This window comes from Pseudonaja textilis, chromosome 1 (assembly GCF_049901715.1).
Source record: "Pseudonaja textilis isolate UNSWEBS1 chromosome 1, rPseTex1.2, whole genome shotgun sequence".
NCBI classification, from domain to species: Eukaryota; Metazoa; Chordata; class Lepidosauria; order Squamata; family Elapidae; genus Pseudonaja; species Pseudonaja textilis.
This window is the reverse complement of record NC_141990.1, coordinates 89,472,202-89,487,915: the sequence shown is the minus strand read 5'-3', so window position 1 is coordinate 89,487,915 and position 15,714 is coordinate 89,472,202. Positions and strand designations below refer to the sequence as shown.

At 38.0% G+C, this 15,714-nt stretch overlaps 1 protein-coding gene and 1 pseudogene across 1 annotated transcript; both read right to left on the bottom strand.

The window, feature by feature from the left end:
• Positions 1–6,034: 6,034 nt before the first annotated feature.
• Positions 6,035–11,179, bottom strand: LOC113439599 (trace amine-associated receptor 5). The gene is made up of 3 exons (XM_026705513.2): positions 11,084–11,179; positions 10,564–10,612; positions 6,035–7,575 (listed from the first exon to the last, which is right to left on the bottom strand). Exon 3 carries the CDS (start codon positions 7,528–7,530, stop codon positions 6,505–6,507), a length of 1,026 nt encoding a protein of 341 aa, XP_026561298.2. The 5' UTR covers positions 7,531–7,575; positions 10,564–10,612; positions 11,084–11,179; the 3' UTR covers positions 6,035–6,504.
• Positions 11,180–12,779: 1,600 nt separating this feature from the next.
• LOC148127721 (trace amine-associated receptor 4-like) lies at positions 12,780–15,047 on the bottom strand (annotated as a pseudogene).
• Between the last annotated feature and the right edge of the window lie 667 nt (positions 15,048–15,714).

Sequence of the window (15,714 nt, the reverse complement as noted above, 5' to 3'; positions counted from 1 at the left end):
ACATAGACATACAAAACATAAACACATCAAGCCATATTCTATATATATACATACAGTGTGTCGGTTGGTTTATAAATTGTTTTGTGCTTCCATTTCATAGCCTTCAATTACAATTACATTGTATATATTCTCATATTTTCAAGCAAATATTAAATACATTAATATCATTGTTAATCAATCATTTGACTATACTTCTATTCATTCATGTTTTACTAAATAATCCATATTTTACTTAATTTGTTTTATGACAGTTCATATTATCATCTCAAATCTATCCTACAATCATTTTGTAGATGTAATAAGAAAAGAATACATCTTTATATATTTATTATTTTCTAAGAATCTACATATTTCATTACCATGTTTTATTGTCTAACCATTGATAAAATAGATCCCAAATTTTATAAAATTGTTTATCATCTTGTTCTCTGATTTCAAATGTCAATCTACTCATTTCAGCACATTCCAATATTTTCTTAATGATTTCCTCCTGTGATGGTATTTTCTCATTTTTCCAGTTTATGGCAAATACAATCCTAGCCGCTGTTAATACATTTACAGTCAAGTATTTCAATTCTTTACTATATATTTCAGGTAAAATTCTCAATAAAAATACCTCTGGTTTCAAGTTTATATGCTTTTTTGTCATTTTTTCCAACCATGTGTGGATTTTAGTCCAATATTTTTTGGCATCCGCACAAGTCCACCACATATGGTAATATGAGCCAAGTATCTGATGACATTTCCAACATTTTTCAGATTTGTTCTTTAACATTCTTGCTATTCTTGTCGGGGGGAAAATGCCACCTGTAAAACATCTTATAATCTGTTTTAGATTTTAGATTTATTAGATTTACAGTATATCCATCCTGCCTTTCCTCCCAAGAGCTTAAGTTACCTTCTAACAAACCTGTGAGAGATGTTGGCACAGAAAATGGGCCAATTATATCAACTGACATTTCTGGAGCAGAATGACTAGAGATGTCCCTGTTTCCTGTTGTTCTCCTAGTCTAACATTTTAACATTATTTTATACTGGTTATGGATTTCTTGTTTGGCTGTGTTGTTATCAGTAGAAGCTGCTTCTCACATTTTGTGGCTGCAGAGAAGATGAAAACTCCTTTTCAGTGCCTCACCTGGTGTTAGCAAAGTTTTAAGTCTTATCTGAGTCTATTCTGAGTTTCTTTTCAGAATAACAGAATTGGAAGGGACCCCACACAAACAGGAGACCCTACCATTCCAGAGAAGTGGCTGTCCAGTCTTTTCTTAAAAGCCTCCAGTGATGAAGCGCCCACAACTTCTGATGGCAAGCCTTCCTCTTCCTCGTCTGTTAAAAGAATGTGTGATTTATTCTGGTTTTTTAAACTTTGCCGATTACATATTTTTACCTCTTTTAATTGCTTTTAATACATAAACATAAAGAAGGAGAACAATATGCATATACAAAAAAATTTAAAAATGTAATAAAACAAAGGGAGAGGGAAAGGGAGGAAGGGAAGAAGGAGAGAGAAAGAGATTAAATAAATATAAATACAGCAAAAATCTAAACCATCAAGCTAACTTGAACACACAGAGTAATATCAATTAAATCCTCCACAACATCAATTGAAGAATGATTCATTATAGTAAGTGAGAGTATTTGTTTTCCATCCAGGGTTTTAACTCATGTGTAACACAGTTTTTCCACAGTCAATACTATAGAGAACAACAAAAGGTAACAACGACATCCTGGCAACAGACAAGACAACCCATCTTTCCAGTATGTAAGATTCCTGCTCTCCCAGACTTTCTCATATATTTTCTCTCACACAAAAATCATCGATGGTAGCTGTGAACAGCTGGGCAGATCAGAGGGGTTCCACACATTGCTTTAAACCAGAATGTAATGTTCACTATTGGCTTAGCCTGTTGTCTGAACCCAGCCATTATGATTTCTGAACAATAGTTTGTGGCAGCCAGTTGTATCCACCAAACAAGTGTGGTTTAATGCACAACTTCTTATTAAATAAACTATAATGTAGCATAGTGTGTGAATCCGATTGTTATCTTTGCTTTGTATATTTCAGGATCCAGTCTGCAAATGCACACCTTCATATGTCAAAGTATCTGTCCCATTCTTAGATACTTCCATTTGATATATAATAAAACTTGTGCTGAACCTCTGAAGATATTTACCATCTTGGAATAATGAGATCTTATATTTTGGATACTATACAATAACTTGTGAGATTTTAGCTTTTGGAAGTGATGGATGCTCTCCATTGGAAAAGCCAGACTATTTTCACAACAGTATAACCTAGTACAGACATGGCTGAAATATCATTTTTTTTCCCTATGACTCAGTCTCTGAATTCTTATTATCTAATAAAAGTTTGTTGCCATTCAAAATCATGTACTAATTAATTCACTACCTAACAAAGTCATTGCTTTAATGGATGCCATTTTTCATTTTATAGCTTGAAAAAGCTGGTTCTTCTCTTAGAACAAATAATAGACAATCTTACATTGCAATTGATAACAAAACTGAAAAGAACTAGGTAAGAGCTACCTAATTTATACTGCTGAACATGGTTGCTTGTTCATGAACAATTTGTCAGCAATGCATCCAAATAAACACCTCTAAGTTAAATGAAGAATGGACCACCAGTTTTTCCTTTAAAATGCACCCAATTTGTTGTGATTTTATTCAGAATACAAGGTGTTGGACTCTATTGTATCATAAAATATTTATAGGAAGTCCTTCTTTAACTACCACAAATGAGACCAGCAATTTGGTCATTAAGTGCAGTGATTACTAAGTGGCACTGCAATTGTTTTTGATGTTGTACCAGGTCTCTTTTGTTTTACAAAGCTGTGAAGATCATAATTATTATCAAATTTATTTCTCACCCATCTCGCTGATGACTTTGATAAATATGAGGATTGTTTGTAAGGTTATTTTTTCACCACTATTACTAAATAAGGCAGTCACTAAATGAGGACTATCTATATTTTGTCTTTTTCGAAGCCTTTTTCATGGGAGAAGAACATCATAACCAAGTGAAAAAGTATAAGAATTGATCAGATTAAAGCTGACCAGCATTGTTTTCCCAATAAGCAGCCAACCAGAACTCCAGAAATAGGATAGAGCAGAACAGAACAGAACAGAACAGAATAGAATGCTTTATTGGCCAAGTGTGATTGGACACACAAAGAATTTGTCTTTGGTGAATATGTTCTCAGTGTACATAAAAAAGAAGATACATTCATCAAGATCATAAGCTACAACGTTTAATTATAGTCATAGGATACAAATAAGCAATCACATCATACAATTTATGTCCAGGATATGAGGGATCTGTAAATATTTTCACAGCCCTCTTTTTGACTAGTGCAGTATACAGGTCCTCAGTGGAAGGCAATGGATCTTCCCTGTATATGATCCTTATATTGGTTATTCAAAGATAGAGTGCCTTGGTTCATGAGGGTTCAGTGACATGTAACCAGTACCTAACATTCGAAAGCAAATTTGAAGTGAGACAGAGAAGGCATCCTCTTTATCATTCTTGCCATATGAAATAAATAATCTAATGTGTTAATTATAAAAATCCCCAGCTTGCAGTGGGGTAAAGTGTGTCACTGCAGAAAGTTTGCCTTCCTTCATATTGGCACACATATTGTGAGTCACATACAAAGGAGTGGAACTCAAATTGTGATGTTGTAAGTTATGTTTCATCATTTCGGTCTTATTGGGGTTAGGAACCAATGTCTATCTCTATAGTGCTGCAACAGATAAAACAGATCCATATAGTTTAAATAACTTGCAAGATTGGGAGAAATGCAAATTTTTTAAAAAAAGGTTTTCCTATCATGTCATGTCCAACTTTAGGGCACAATGCTTATCTCCATTTCTTGGTTGAGGGAGCCAGCATTATCTGAAGACAATTTCCGTGGTCATGTGGCTAGCATGGCTATACGCCAAAGGTGCACGGAATGCTGTTACCTTCCCACCAAAGTGGTACCTATTCATCTATTTGCATTTGCATGCTTTCAAACTGCTAGGTGCTAGGTAGCTTGGGTCTTGAACCTGGGCTGTCAGCTTTCCAGTTGACAAGCTCACCGTCTTTCACTGCTAAGCCACACGCCTTTGGGAGAAAAGCAAACTACAACAGTTTTGCTTTACCAGAATGGTAGATAAAAATGAGCATAATAATGTTGACTGAAGTATTGCTTAGTATAAGATGACCAAACTTACACAATCTAGTGTTGTAATGGGAAAGGAAAAATGAATTGTTTCATCTTTTTCTTTTTTAATCTAAGTCAAACTCAAGGCCCGCGGGCTGGATCCAACCCATGGGGTACTTAGATCTGGCTCATGGGACTTTCCTGGAAATAATGAAGGACTGGCCCGTGGTGCCTCTGCCAGCAAACATGGAGCTTACGAGCTCCATTTTTGCTTGCAGAGGGTTGTAGGAGGCCGTCGCAGCCGGAAATGGAACTCAGGAGCCCATTTTCGCTGGCAGAGCACTTGGGCCACCACAGCAAAGGTGGTATTCAGTAGGTTCTGTCCAGTTCTGGAGAACCAATAGTGGAAATTTTGAGTGGTTCGGAGAACCGACAAATACCACCTCTGACTGGAGATTTTATAGTATTCTTCCCCTGCCATGCCCACCAAGCCATGCCCACAGAACCGGTAGCAAAAATTTTTGAATCCCACCACTGCACCACAGCCATCCCCGACATAAGTGACATTGAGCTGGTCAGCCCTCCCTGGTACCTGCCCCTTGCTCCCCTCAGGTCAAACACAACCCTGATGTGTCCCTCAATGAAATCGAGTTTGACACCCCTGATCTAAGGACTGCCTAAAATTGTCCAATCTGGAGCAGAATGGCGAGCTTAAGAGGGATGCGTGAACTTCACTTTCAGCTCATTTTCTTCTTTCCTTACCATGAAATTCCTTTTACTTTCAGTGCCACCATAATTAGAGTGGTGGTGCTTTTGTGAAGAGGATACCATAGTTATAATTAATCATTTCCGTTAGCTCTGATTTAAAAAGGAGATTTGTTAAAAAGGAGAGGAGGAGAGATACAGCAAGAGGACAAAGTGTGCATAGCAACTATTTCTGACTGTTTCACAATATCCGGATGGCCTGGCAACATTCTCTCTTCCCATATCTGAAGTAAGCTTAATGTCGTAATTGGGAAGGGCTGGATTTGCATATCATGCTGATATACTTGGTTTGGTTTTGCTTCAGCCTGTCCTTTAACCCAAACAGCATATGATTAAACAAGTAATGTCATAGTATGATGTGCCAAGCAGCTACATTATCTGCTTGATTAATATACAACTCCAGAAGCCAATGTCCATGGTTTTGATACCAAGCAAAAAGGAGACAAGACACATTTTGCAGTTGATCAAGAGAGTTCAGGTTTTATTGCTTACACGTAATTGAAGCTCAAAGATACTGAACAGATCATTGATATTTACATATTTCTTCACATCAAATAATTATTTCCAAAGCGATTCACTTGGGTTTCTTTTTTGCATGCAGTATATGATCAAACATGGGGAAAATATTTCCTAATAAATAAGTAGTGATGATTAGGTTTTGAACATGCAACCACATATAACCTCTTTCAAAAAGAACAATTCTTTTTTAATGTATTCCCATTGTTCTTTTTGTAATTATTCCTTATTATAGTTGAAATATAGATATATTATTTTAAAAGCAAGTGAGCTTTGATTTACTGATGTCTCCAAGTAAAATCGCCTTCTACAATTAATCTCCGGTTCCTATTTAACCTTTACAAGCTTTCAACCCTATTTTGACTCAGTTTGGCTGAAGTGAATGGCTAGGCCTGGACAATGCTGATCCCATTTGTTTATAGAGATTCTCAGACATCCAGGCCATGGTTGTCCAAAGGGTGCTTTTTCAAGAGGCAACTGGACTTTCTGGTTTTTCCTTGAAGACATTTCACTTCTCATCCGAGAAGCTTCTTCAGCTCTTGGAGGAGAAACGAAACGTCTTCAAAGAAAAATAAGAAAATCCAGTTGCCTCTCGAAAAAACACCTTTGAGCTGCTCTCATTTCATTACTAAAACAAAATCATTCTTGTAATAAATGTAGAAAGAAAAATTAAATGAATAAGAGCACATTAGGTCGCCCTGAACATAGTGGAATCAAGTTGGAATCCTTTGATGTTGACTTTAGCACTACTCTCAGGAAAAGTAAAGTGCAATGGGCAGCAAACAAATTAATTAATTAATTAAAGAAATAAAGCATCTACCCAAGAAAGTGATTGGCAGTGTGTGTGTGTGTGTGTGTGTGTGTGTATGATGAATGAGCAGAAAATGAGGAGCTATTTAATTCATGATTGTTATTTGATTGTCAGGAAGAAGAAGGCTTTCTCATCTCTATTCCAAAATAGCTTCATTGACCTTTAGTTTTATGTGCTTTGATTACAAGGTGGGTGGGAATACTATTTTCTACTCCTCCCCCCAACCATATTTGTCCTCCCAACCATAGATTATTCCTCTTGATATAGATCAATTGCAGATGTTCTTGTAGAGAAGGCCTGGCATGTTAAAATGAGCTTCACGGCTTTCCTGAACCAACGATAAGAAAACACATAAATCAAGGGGTTACAGGCAGAATTAAAGTAAGCAAACCAAATAAGAACATCAAACACAACAGGAGGGGTAATGAAATCCAGCAGGCTGTCTAGCATAGTGTCTATGGTAAATGGCAACCAGCATAAGAGGTAGATTCCTACGGCGATACCTAAGGTTTTTGCTGCCTTCCTTTCTCTTTTTGCAGCTCCTGTTTGAGGTTTGCTCCCTCTGGGTTTTTTGTTCATATTGCTGATCTGTTTAGCTTGTCTAGTTGCCACAATAAATATTTTGATGTATAACCCTATCATGATGAGGCAGGGAAAGAAGAAGACTGGGAAGTTGATCCAGCCCCAGAGTTTGTTGTACAGCAGCTGACAACTCCCAATGCAGGGCAAGTCTTGCAGAAACTGGCCTAGCTTTTCCTCAATTCCTTTGCTGTAAAGGAAGATGAACGTGTAAACCACAGGAACTCCCCACCCCAGGGTTATGTAGATGCAAGCCACCCGTATGGTGAACTTGGTGGGATAGAGCAAAGGATCACAGATGGCAGAGTGACGGTCGACGGAGATAAAGCAGAGGTGGAATATGGAAGTCAGGCAAAAGACCGTGTCCAGAAACGTGTGGAGCCGGCAAAAGTCATCCCCAAAATACCAGCAGCTCTCCACAGAGCGGATTGTGCTGAAGGGAAGGACGGTTAAGCCCAGGAGGAGATCTGCCAGGGCAAGAGAGAGTAGCAAGAAGTTAGTAGGAGTGTGAAGTATTTTGAAGTGGAAGATGGAAATCATCACCAAGAGATTCCCCATTACGGTAACTAAAACACCGATAGCGCAGACCATGTAAATGGCTAACTGGACTCCAAAGGGTTGGAGGGTTCTTGGGCAGGATCCATTCACCGGAAAGCACAGCGGGACTGGCATAGTTTCTTCCGCTACGGAGCTCATTTGGCTTCCAACCGCGTTCAATTTCTTTCTGCTACAGCAAATGTTCTGTAATTTAAAAAGAGGGGAATTGTGTGAACCATGAGGCAGAGAATGGGATCCCAAACATTGGGAAACAATATGAGTCAGAGGTTGAAAGATTGCTACTGTAACCTAATGCGCTAAATGAAAAATATCTCATCATTCCATCTGGTATAATTCCATTGGTTCAGTATTCAATATTATTCAGCTCTTCTCTTTCTTGATTGGTCACTGTGGAATCATTCTTAGTGTCAAAGTTCCAAGTAACATACCCATAGCAATCAAAACTCCAAGGCAGGCAGATTCCCCAAAGAAGAGGTTTATTGGATATGTCATACTGGCACAAACTTGGTGAAAACTGATCCTAACAGTTCCCATAGTTTTCATCCAAAGTAAAAGTAAAAGTTTTTCGCTTTCTCAAAACAATCAGTCACATGGTCCAAGGAGGATATAATCCATTTGCTAGACAACCTCATTCTCCGCCTTCCGAGCGCCTGTTGGAACGTCCTTGCATCCCAAGAAAAAGTATTTTGTTTTGGCTACAAACCCCAGCTATCTCTAATCCCCACTCCCTATCCCTCAGCTTCAGCTGTGGCAGCAGTAAAGCTTCAAAATGGCCTCAATCAGATCAGCTTCAGGGTTGACACCAGAGGTGGTACTCAGCAGGTTCTGACCAGTTCTGGAGAACCAGTAGCGGAAATTTTGAGTAGTTCGGAGAACCGGCAAATATCACCTCTGACTGGAGATTTTTTGGTATCCTTCCCCTGCCACCCCCATCAAGTCACCCCCATCAAGCCACGCCCACAGAACCAGTAGTAAAAAAATTTGAATCCTACCACTGGTTGACACTTAGTTCTTATCCTTACCATCAATCAATAGGCACATCTGTTATATCTCCTACCTTTTAAGAAAATATATATATGAAAAGGTTTGTATATTTGTCGCTTCCCATTTTTTCATTTCTGTGATTATTGAGATAGTGAAATTTAAAGATGAATTCAATTTTGTTAGATAGATGAGGCACCTGTGGTGGCACGGTGGTTAGAAAGCAGTATTGCAGGCTAACTCTGTTGACTGCCAGGAGTTCGATCCTGACCGACTCAAGGTTGACTCAGCCTTCCCTCCTCTCGAGATGGGTAAAATTAGGACCCAGATTGTTGGGGGTAATATGCTGTCATTGTAAACTGCCCAGAGAGTGCTGTAAAGCACTATGGGGCAGTTTATACGTCTAAGTGCTGTTGCTATTGCTATAACGCAAACTTACTTATTCAGTTTTTGAGACAAAGTCTTAATAAAGGCAAGGAATGATTTTTTCCCCCATTTAATTTTTAATAAGGCTTTAGAACAACTGGATATATCTGTATTGAAAGTGCTGCCCGGTAAGAGAAGGGAGAATTAAGATGCATTTGGGGGACTCCTACGTGAAGGATTACTGGAAGAGACAAAGGGGAATTTGAGACGATTATCAAAGCTCTTTGTTAAAAAAAATGAATTTGATATTTTTTTTAATAGAGGGTTGTGTGACAATGTACACAGGAACGGCAAAGAAGGATTTGTTCAAAGTGGTTTGGTTAAATCCTTGGAGGTAAAGGAAAAAAGACAAATGCTACAAGAGTTACAACTTGATTCCATATGAGGAATGTAAGGGAGGAGAGTATTTGTAGATTTCAGAGAAGGTGAGCTTACTCACTACTACCTAAATTACTCTTCTCACTCAACTAATCTGGCCCCAGATTAAGAGCAGAACAGGAAAGGAAATAGGATGTCTTAGTGTGCCCAGACCACCAAGTAAAATATATTCTTGCTACCCTTCCCTATGACATCTGTGACTGAAGAGCCCTTTACTAGGAAATTATCTACCCTGAATAGTTTATATTTCTGGGTATTCTAATGTATCTAATGATTTCTAGCATCCCCAGGTTTCCTACCTACAACCTTTTCTTTTCGTCTTCTCTACCACCAAGTATATATTTGCATGGTTCTCTCTTCATTGTTCTCTTTCCAACCTTACCAAATTGCTTGCCAGGATGGACGAGTGGGTGGAGTGCATCTCCTTTTCCCTTTCCTGAAGCTTAAGCAAGACTTTTGGGGTGCTGCATAAATGCATCCATATCTTCATTTCTCTAGTGGACTAATAAGGAATTTTTTAAAAACACCACACACAAGAAAATAGAAAAAGACAGAAGAGAGCAGCTCTGTTTTTCAAAAGAAATAAGTCATACTGAAATTAGAGGCTCTCTGAGCCAGAGGAAGTGCTGGGTATATGAGTAGCATATGATTGGGCATTTGCTAAATGATTTTTTTTTTTTGCTTAATCTCGTATTTCTTTTGCATTACTGGAAAGTGGGCTGCTTTTCCAAATGAAAGATAATAATTGATTACAATATGAATGAGAAAGCAAAGAGGGTTTTTGTTAAAATAACAGTGCAAATAGATGTGTGTGTGTGTGTGTGTGTGTGTGTGTGTGTGTGTGAGAGAGAGAGAGAGAGAGAGAGAGAGAGATCATATGCCCTCCCTGATGAAGATATTGTATTTCTCCCTCTTTCTCTCTCTTTCCTTTCAAGCAGACTTCCCTTCATTTTCAGTTGCATAAAAAATATAAATAGAAAACCAACTTGCAGGTAAACATTACAATGAAATTATTCTTTCACTGATGTACTGTTTAATAATTAAACTTCTAGCTTACAAAACAAATAAGCTGAGATAAAGAATTCTGCAATATAAATAGTGTCTACGCCGATTTGGAAATGTGGAAAGGCGGAAGTAAAGCCGAATAATGTGAATACGCAATTGATAAGTGTATTAGGAGACATCTGTTTTCAAATCAAACATCTTTTCAGCTTCAAGGCAGTATAGGTTAAACAATATACACTTGCATTAAAATGAGCTCAGTGTGTTATTCAAGTAAACCTAAAGTATTTTTTTTTACAACTGCAAAAAATAAGAAGAAAGAATGTATGCTTTCTTGGCTTGGGATTGAAATATATAAATAACATAGGGGAGAAAAAAGCTTACCTGGTAGAATCCACTGCATTAATTTTCAAAGTCTGTCTTCATTGTGTATCTGAGGAATAGGAAATCAAGTAAGGCCTTATATAATCCAGTTGGAATAATAGGCCTCTCTAGTGAATATTATATTGGAAGGTGTGGTCTCCAACATGTTCATTTAGCATCAATGTGCACTGAAGTACCTGGAGGTTTATGGACCAGCATATTCCTTGCTGCTTAATAAATGATAGCATAATCCTACAAAATAAGTATTGTAATGACTTCAGAGGTGGTATTCAGCAGGTTCTGACCAGTTCTGGGGAACCAGTAGTGGAAATTTTGAGTAGTTTGGAGAACCAGCAAATACCACCTCTGACTGGAGATTTTACAGTATCCTTCCCCTGCCACACCCACCAAGCCATGCCCACAGAACTGGTAGTAAAAGTTTTCTAATCCCACCACTGAATGACTTGTTCCATTAAAGATTACAGAGCTGCTACATAAGGGACAAATTGTCTATAAAACCTACCATAAAAGTGGCACCTACCTCTGAGTTGTGCACTGCAGCTCCTATCATTCCTAGGTAGTACCTCCTAATTGTGATTTGTATTTGTTAAGCCTAGTAGTAGCTGTCCAAACTAGCTGCATCAGTGAGATAGACGAAATAAAAATCCAATAAATAAATAAATTAGAAACAGTAGGCTAATATTACCAGTTGTTGGAATAAGACTGAAGAGAATCAAATGGACAAATATTTATTTATTGGGTTAAATTTACACCCGCTTTTTCAAATAAGAGCCCAAGGAAGTACAATATACACTATGGCAGGGGTCGCCAACCTTTTGGACCTCAGGGACCACCAAACTCATAATTTTAAATCCCGTGGACCAGAGACCCTGGGAAAATCCCCCAAAAAGTCTGCAGGAAAAATCCCCAACCTGTTTTCCTACTGATTGATCATTCTTTATTTGGGATCATAGGATACCATCTCCAGCTCAGGGGGAGAGAGAGACTTTTGGCTTCATGCAAGAGAAGCAGCAGAAGCAGCAGAAGTCTTTCTCTCTCTCTCCCAAACTCTGCCAGAAATTAGTCTTTCTGAGACTTGTTGCGCTGGCACAGCCTCTTGGAGCAGGATGCCTTGCAGAGTCCCAAAGACTCATTTCTGGCAGTTTGGGGGAGAGAAAGAAAGACTTTTGCTGCTTTTCTTGTGTGTAGCCAAAAGCAGAAGAAGAAAGAAGCGGAAAGAAGTAGCCTGGTGGCTAGGCATGGTGCATGGGGTGAGTGGGGCAAGTTCTCCCCCTCCGCCCTTTTCCCCCTCCCCTCAACTACCTCCTGTTTCCCCCCTCCCCTCAACTACCTCCTGTTGTTTGCAATGCAACTGACACAAGCCTTGTGTTCCCGCGGGCCATGTGGGCAGCGCACCATTGTGTTCCCGGGCAGCCTGGATTAATTGCTTTGGGGGGTGCTTTGGAGGATGACATTTCTCTGCGGACCACCAAAATTTTCTCATGGATCACCAGTGGTGCCCGGCCCACTGGTTGGTGACCACTGTACTATGGTCCTTTTTGTTTTTACCTAAAACAACAATCTGTGATATATTGTTCTGAGAGAAAATGGCTGGCCCAAAGTCACCAATTGAACTTCCATCTCTGAGGTGGACTAAAACCTGGGTTTTTCTTTTGCGCAATGAATAAAGGTTCACATGTCGGACTAGGAAAAGAAAAAGGTTAATGAAGCTTTTACTAGTAGAATTCCCATTGGTTGGTAGTCATCACAATTTTAAGTTCTTAATGGAAGCAGAATCCTTACTTTTCCATCAATATTGTCACTTTACTTATTTATGTTAAGAAGCGACATTTGCACCTTTGGAGCACTTTTTAAAATTTTCTAAGCAAATAAAAGAAAAAGAATCAGTTTTAGAAGGTAAGTATAACTGAAGTATCTATGGTTGCATGTTATCATACATGTATTTGAAATATCTAAGGTACGTAAGTATTTAAGGTATTTAAGTTTCTAAGATACTTAAAATAAGGTTGTTTCTCAACAGATCCATGATTCAGCTTCCTTGTTTTTTACATTATTTATTGTTATTAAGCACATTACACACATCTTAGCTTTTCATTTTAAGCATCAAGTAAGTTTTTGTGTATGGAAGAAATTTTGTTCTCCAAATCCCATAATTTGTTTGGGACCAATCAGGCCACAACCATAGAAAAGCATGTAGCTCTCCATTGTGTCCCTCCCATTCTAAAACTGTAAACAGTGTAAACTATGAATATTGACATAATATTTCTGTTTCACGTTGTATGCAATAAACAGTTAAATATCCCAGGTCACATAACTCTCAGATCTACTGTATAAAGTCAAATAGTTCAGAATTTTACAAAAAAAGAAGTGAAAGCACCTGAGTTCTGAATTTATTAAAACAAATTCCCTATTAATAGGAAAACAAGGAAAAGATATAATTACACATAATAGAAGAAAGTGCTTATCGGAGGACTGGAAACAAATAGGCTGTATATGTTGTTCATAGCAAAGAAAATGTAGAGATAAAAACATTTCTTGTACACAACAAGATCTAACTATCATTAATTGCCAGGGCTAAAGAAAGAACACATTTCAGAGGTCAGTTGCTACCATTAGCCATACTATAATGTTAATATGTTTTTTCAGTGCGTGTATACATTACATATATAAACTAAGAGTTCATTCACATGGTAAATGAATTTAGCTTAGGGAAGCTTATGTCACAATGAATCCATTAATCTTATAAGTATCACAAGATAGGGCTATTTTTGAGGGTGGGAAACAGTTCCTCTTCTAATAGTGGTGATGCAGTATCACTTAAAGACTAACAAATGCCAGCCTTTCAAGGTTGGATGAAGTGGATTAATCATCAGCAATGTCTGTCCATCTCAAGCATTTGAGGCAAGGAGATTCTTGCAGGAGAACCTCGTCTGAAGATGGACCCTGTCACAATCTTTTTACATGCTTTGCAAAACATAAATAAAATAAACTATAAAGGATGGGATTACAAGTGGAATTGAACCATCCCAGACACAGAAAGACATTGTACAAATCTTCAGGAGTCATGAATTCAATATAAGGGTCTGTTTTGATGAGAAAAAGAAAGGAAGCCAACTTAAAGTAAGTGCTCCTATAACAATACTTAGCATTTTAGTAGCTTTGTTCTCCTTTTTGGTGGAAATTTTCCCTTTTGCATCAGATTCACAGCGTGAAACACTAGAAAACTGAACAATCTGCAGGACACAAGCGGTTTTTGCAACGAGAAATGTATGAAGTTATATTCCCACCATCACCATGCTGAGAAGAAAAAAGGCTGTATCTTACTAAAGGAAGATATCTTACTAAACATGAAAGTACAGAATCCATAGCAGGAGAGGGAGGCTACGTATTCCTCAAAGTCTTCCACATTGTGGACCCAAACCAAACAAGATTGAGGTGAACCAACCAATCCCTAAAAGAAACCCAACCCCACCTTGAATTATAGTGATTTTGGTAAGTTAAGGGATTGGGGTGCACACAGCATAAGTAGTGATCCATAGGAATGAAGCATAGATGGGAAATGGAAGTAGTACACAGCATGATATCACAGCAGTTTCCAGAAGAAATCACCAAAGAAGAGAAGGACCAGGGGAGACATGATAGCAGTGTTCCAATATTTGAGGGGCTGCCACAGAGAGGAAGAGGTCAAGCTATTTTCCAAAGCACCTGAAGGCCAGACAAGGACTAATGGATGGAAACTGATCAAGGAGAGATTCAACCTAGAAGTAAGAAGAAATTTTCTGACAGTGAGAGCAATCAACCAATGGAACTGCTTGCCTTCAGAAGTTGCGGGAGTTTCATCACTGGAAGCTTTCAAGAAGAGACTGGACTGCCATTTGTCAGAAATGGTGTAGGATCTCCTGCTTGGGCAGGAGGTTGGACTAGATTACCTACAAGGTCCTTTCCAACTCTGTTAATTGGTTAAGTACCAATAGGAATCCACTGCCCCGACCACACTGTATGGCACGACTGCGAAGCTGACCAAAATCTTTGGTGGCCATGGAGCAGATCAGTACATTGATTGAAGAATGCAGCTGTTTGAAATGGAAGACAGAGATGATCACTACCATACCTTGCCCATCTTTGTCAATTTAAATAATAATGTTTATCATTTTAATATTTTTATCTTGTTGCTCATATTGATTGTAAGCTGCCTAGAGGCCCCTCTAGGCAAAGCAAAATGGGTGGCATATGAGTTTAATAAGTAAAACCAAATAAACATTGTCACACATGGTGAGAACTATGGCTAAATCCGGTCATATCTCTGAGTGGAGATTTTATATTTTTATGACGCTAATTGTTAACAGACTCAAACCTTTTATCTCCCTGCAGGCTCCAGAGATTGCTGGAATTCATAATGTGTTGTTGAGAAACAAATATGTCATTCAGAAGAGAAGAATATAGGAGGTTCTGTGCAAGGAGAACACAATCAACAATAACCAGAGCTTGTGATAAATATAGAGACCAATGGTTCCTGGTATATGCAATACCATACATCCTTTTTTGAAAAAATAAAGGACAGTCCTTTATTTCAGCTAGTTGTCCTTTAATTTTTTAATTGAATTTTTTTTTTGGCTTTCTCTTGAATTTCTCTTTGCAAAGCAGTCTTAAGCATAAACCATTATTTTTTGCATTGTTATGAACCTCTTTTAGAACTGCCCTCTTTACAGATTTGTTCTTTATTTATTCCAAGAAAAATATGACCACAGTAGCAATACATAATGGGAGATCTCCTTGTTTAAAAATCACACTAATTATGGATTTTGCCAAGACAGAACTATTGTGAGGTTAATGATAAATGCAGCACGCTAATAAATGACACAGCACTGAAATCCCATGTTACTCACTGGTCATTTTCTTTCCATCCGCTTTCTTTCTTTTCCAACTGCATCTTGGCCATTAACAGCTACTTTTCAAGGCTACTGAAACTTTCTTTTTTCCTCAATTTCAGACATATTATGTTTTTCTTCCATAAGGCATTCAAATAGTAACTTATTTCACTACTACAGAAACATATTTATGTTCACGAGGCATATAGATGTCAATTTGGGTATGATTATATTATAATATAAATACAATGCATCTCACAAGTTTCATTCAAGGCCTCTAGTC

What these genes read in the sequence shown, in the direction of transcription:
- LOC113439599 (XM_026705513.2), bottom strand. Translation starts at nt 7,530, where the DNA reads ATGAGCTCCGTAGCGGAAGAAACTATGCCAGTCCCGCTGTGCTTTCCG.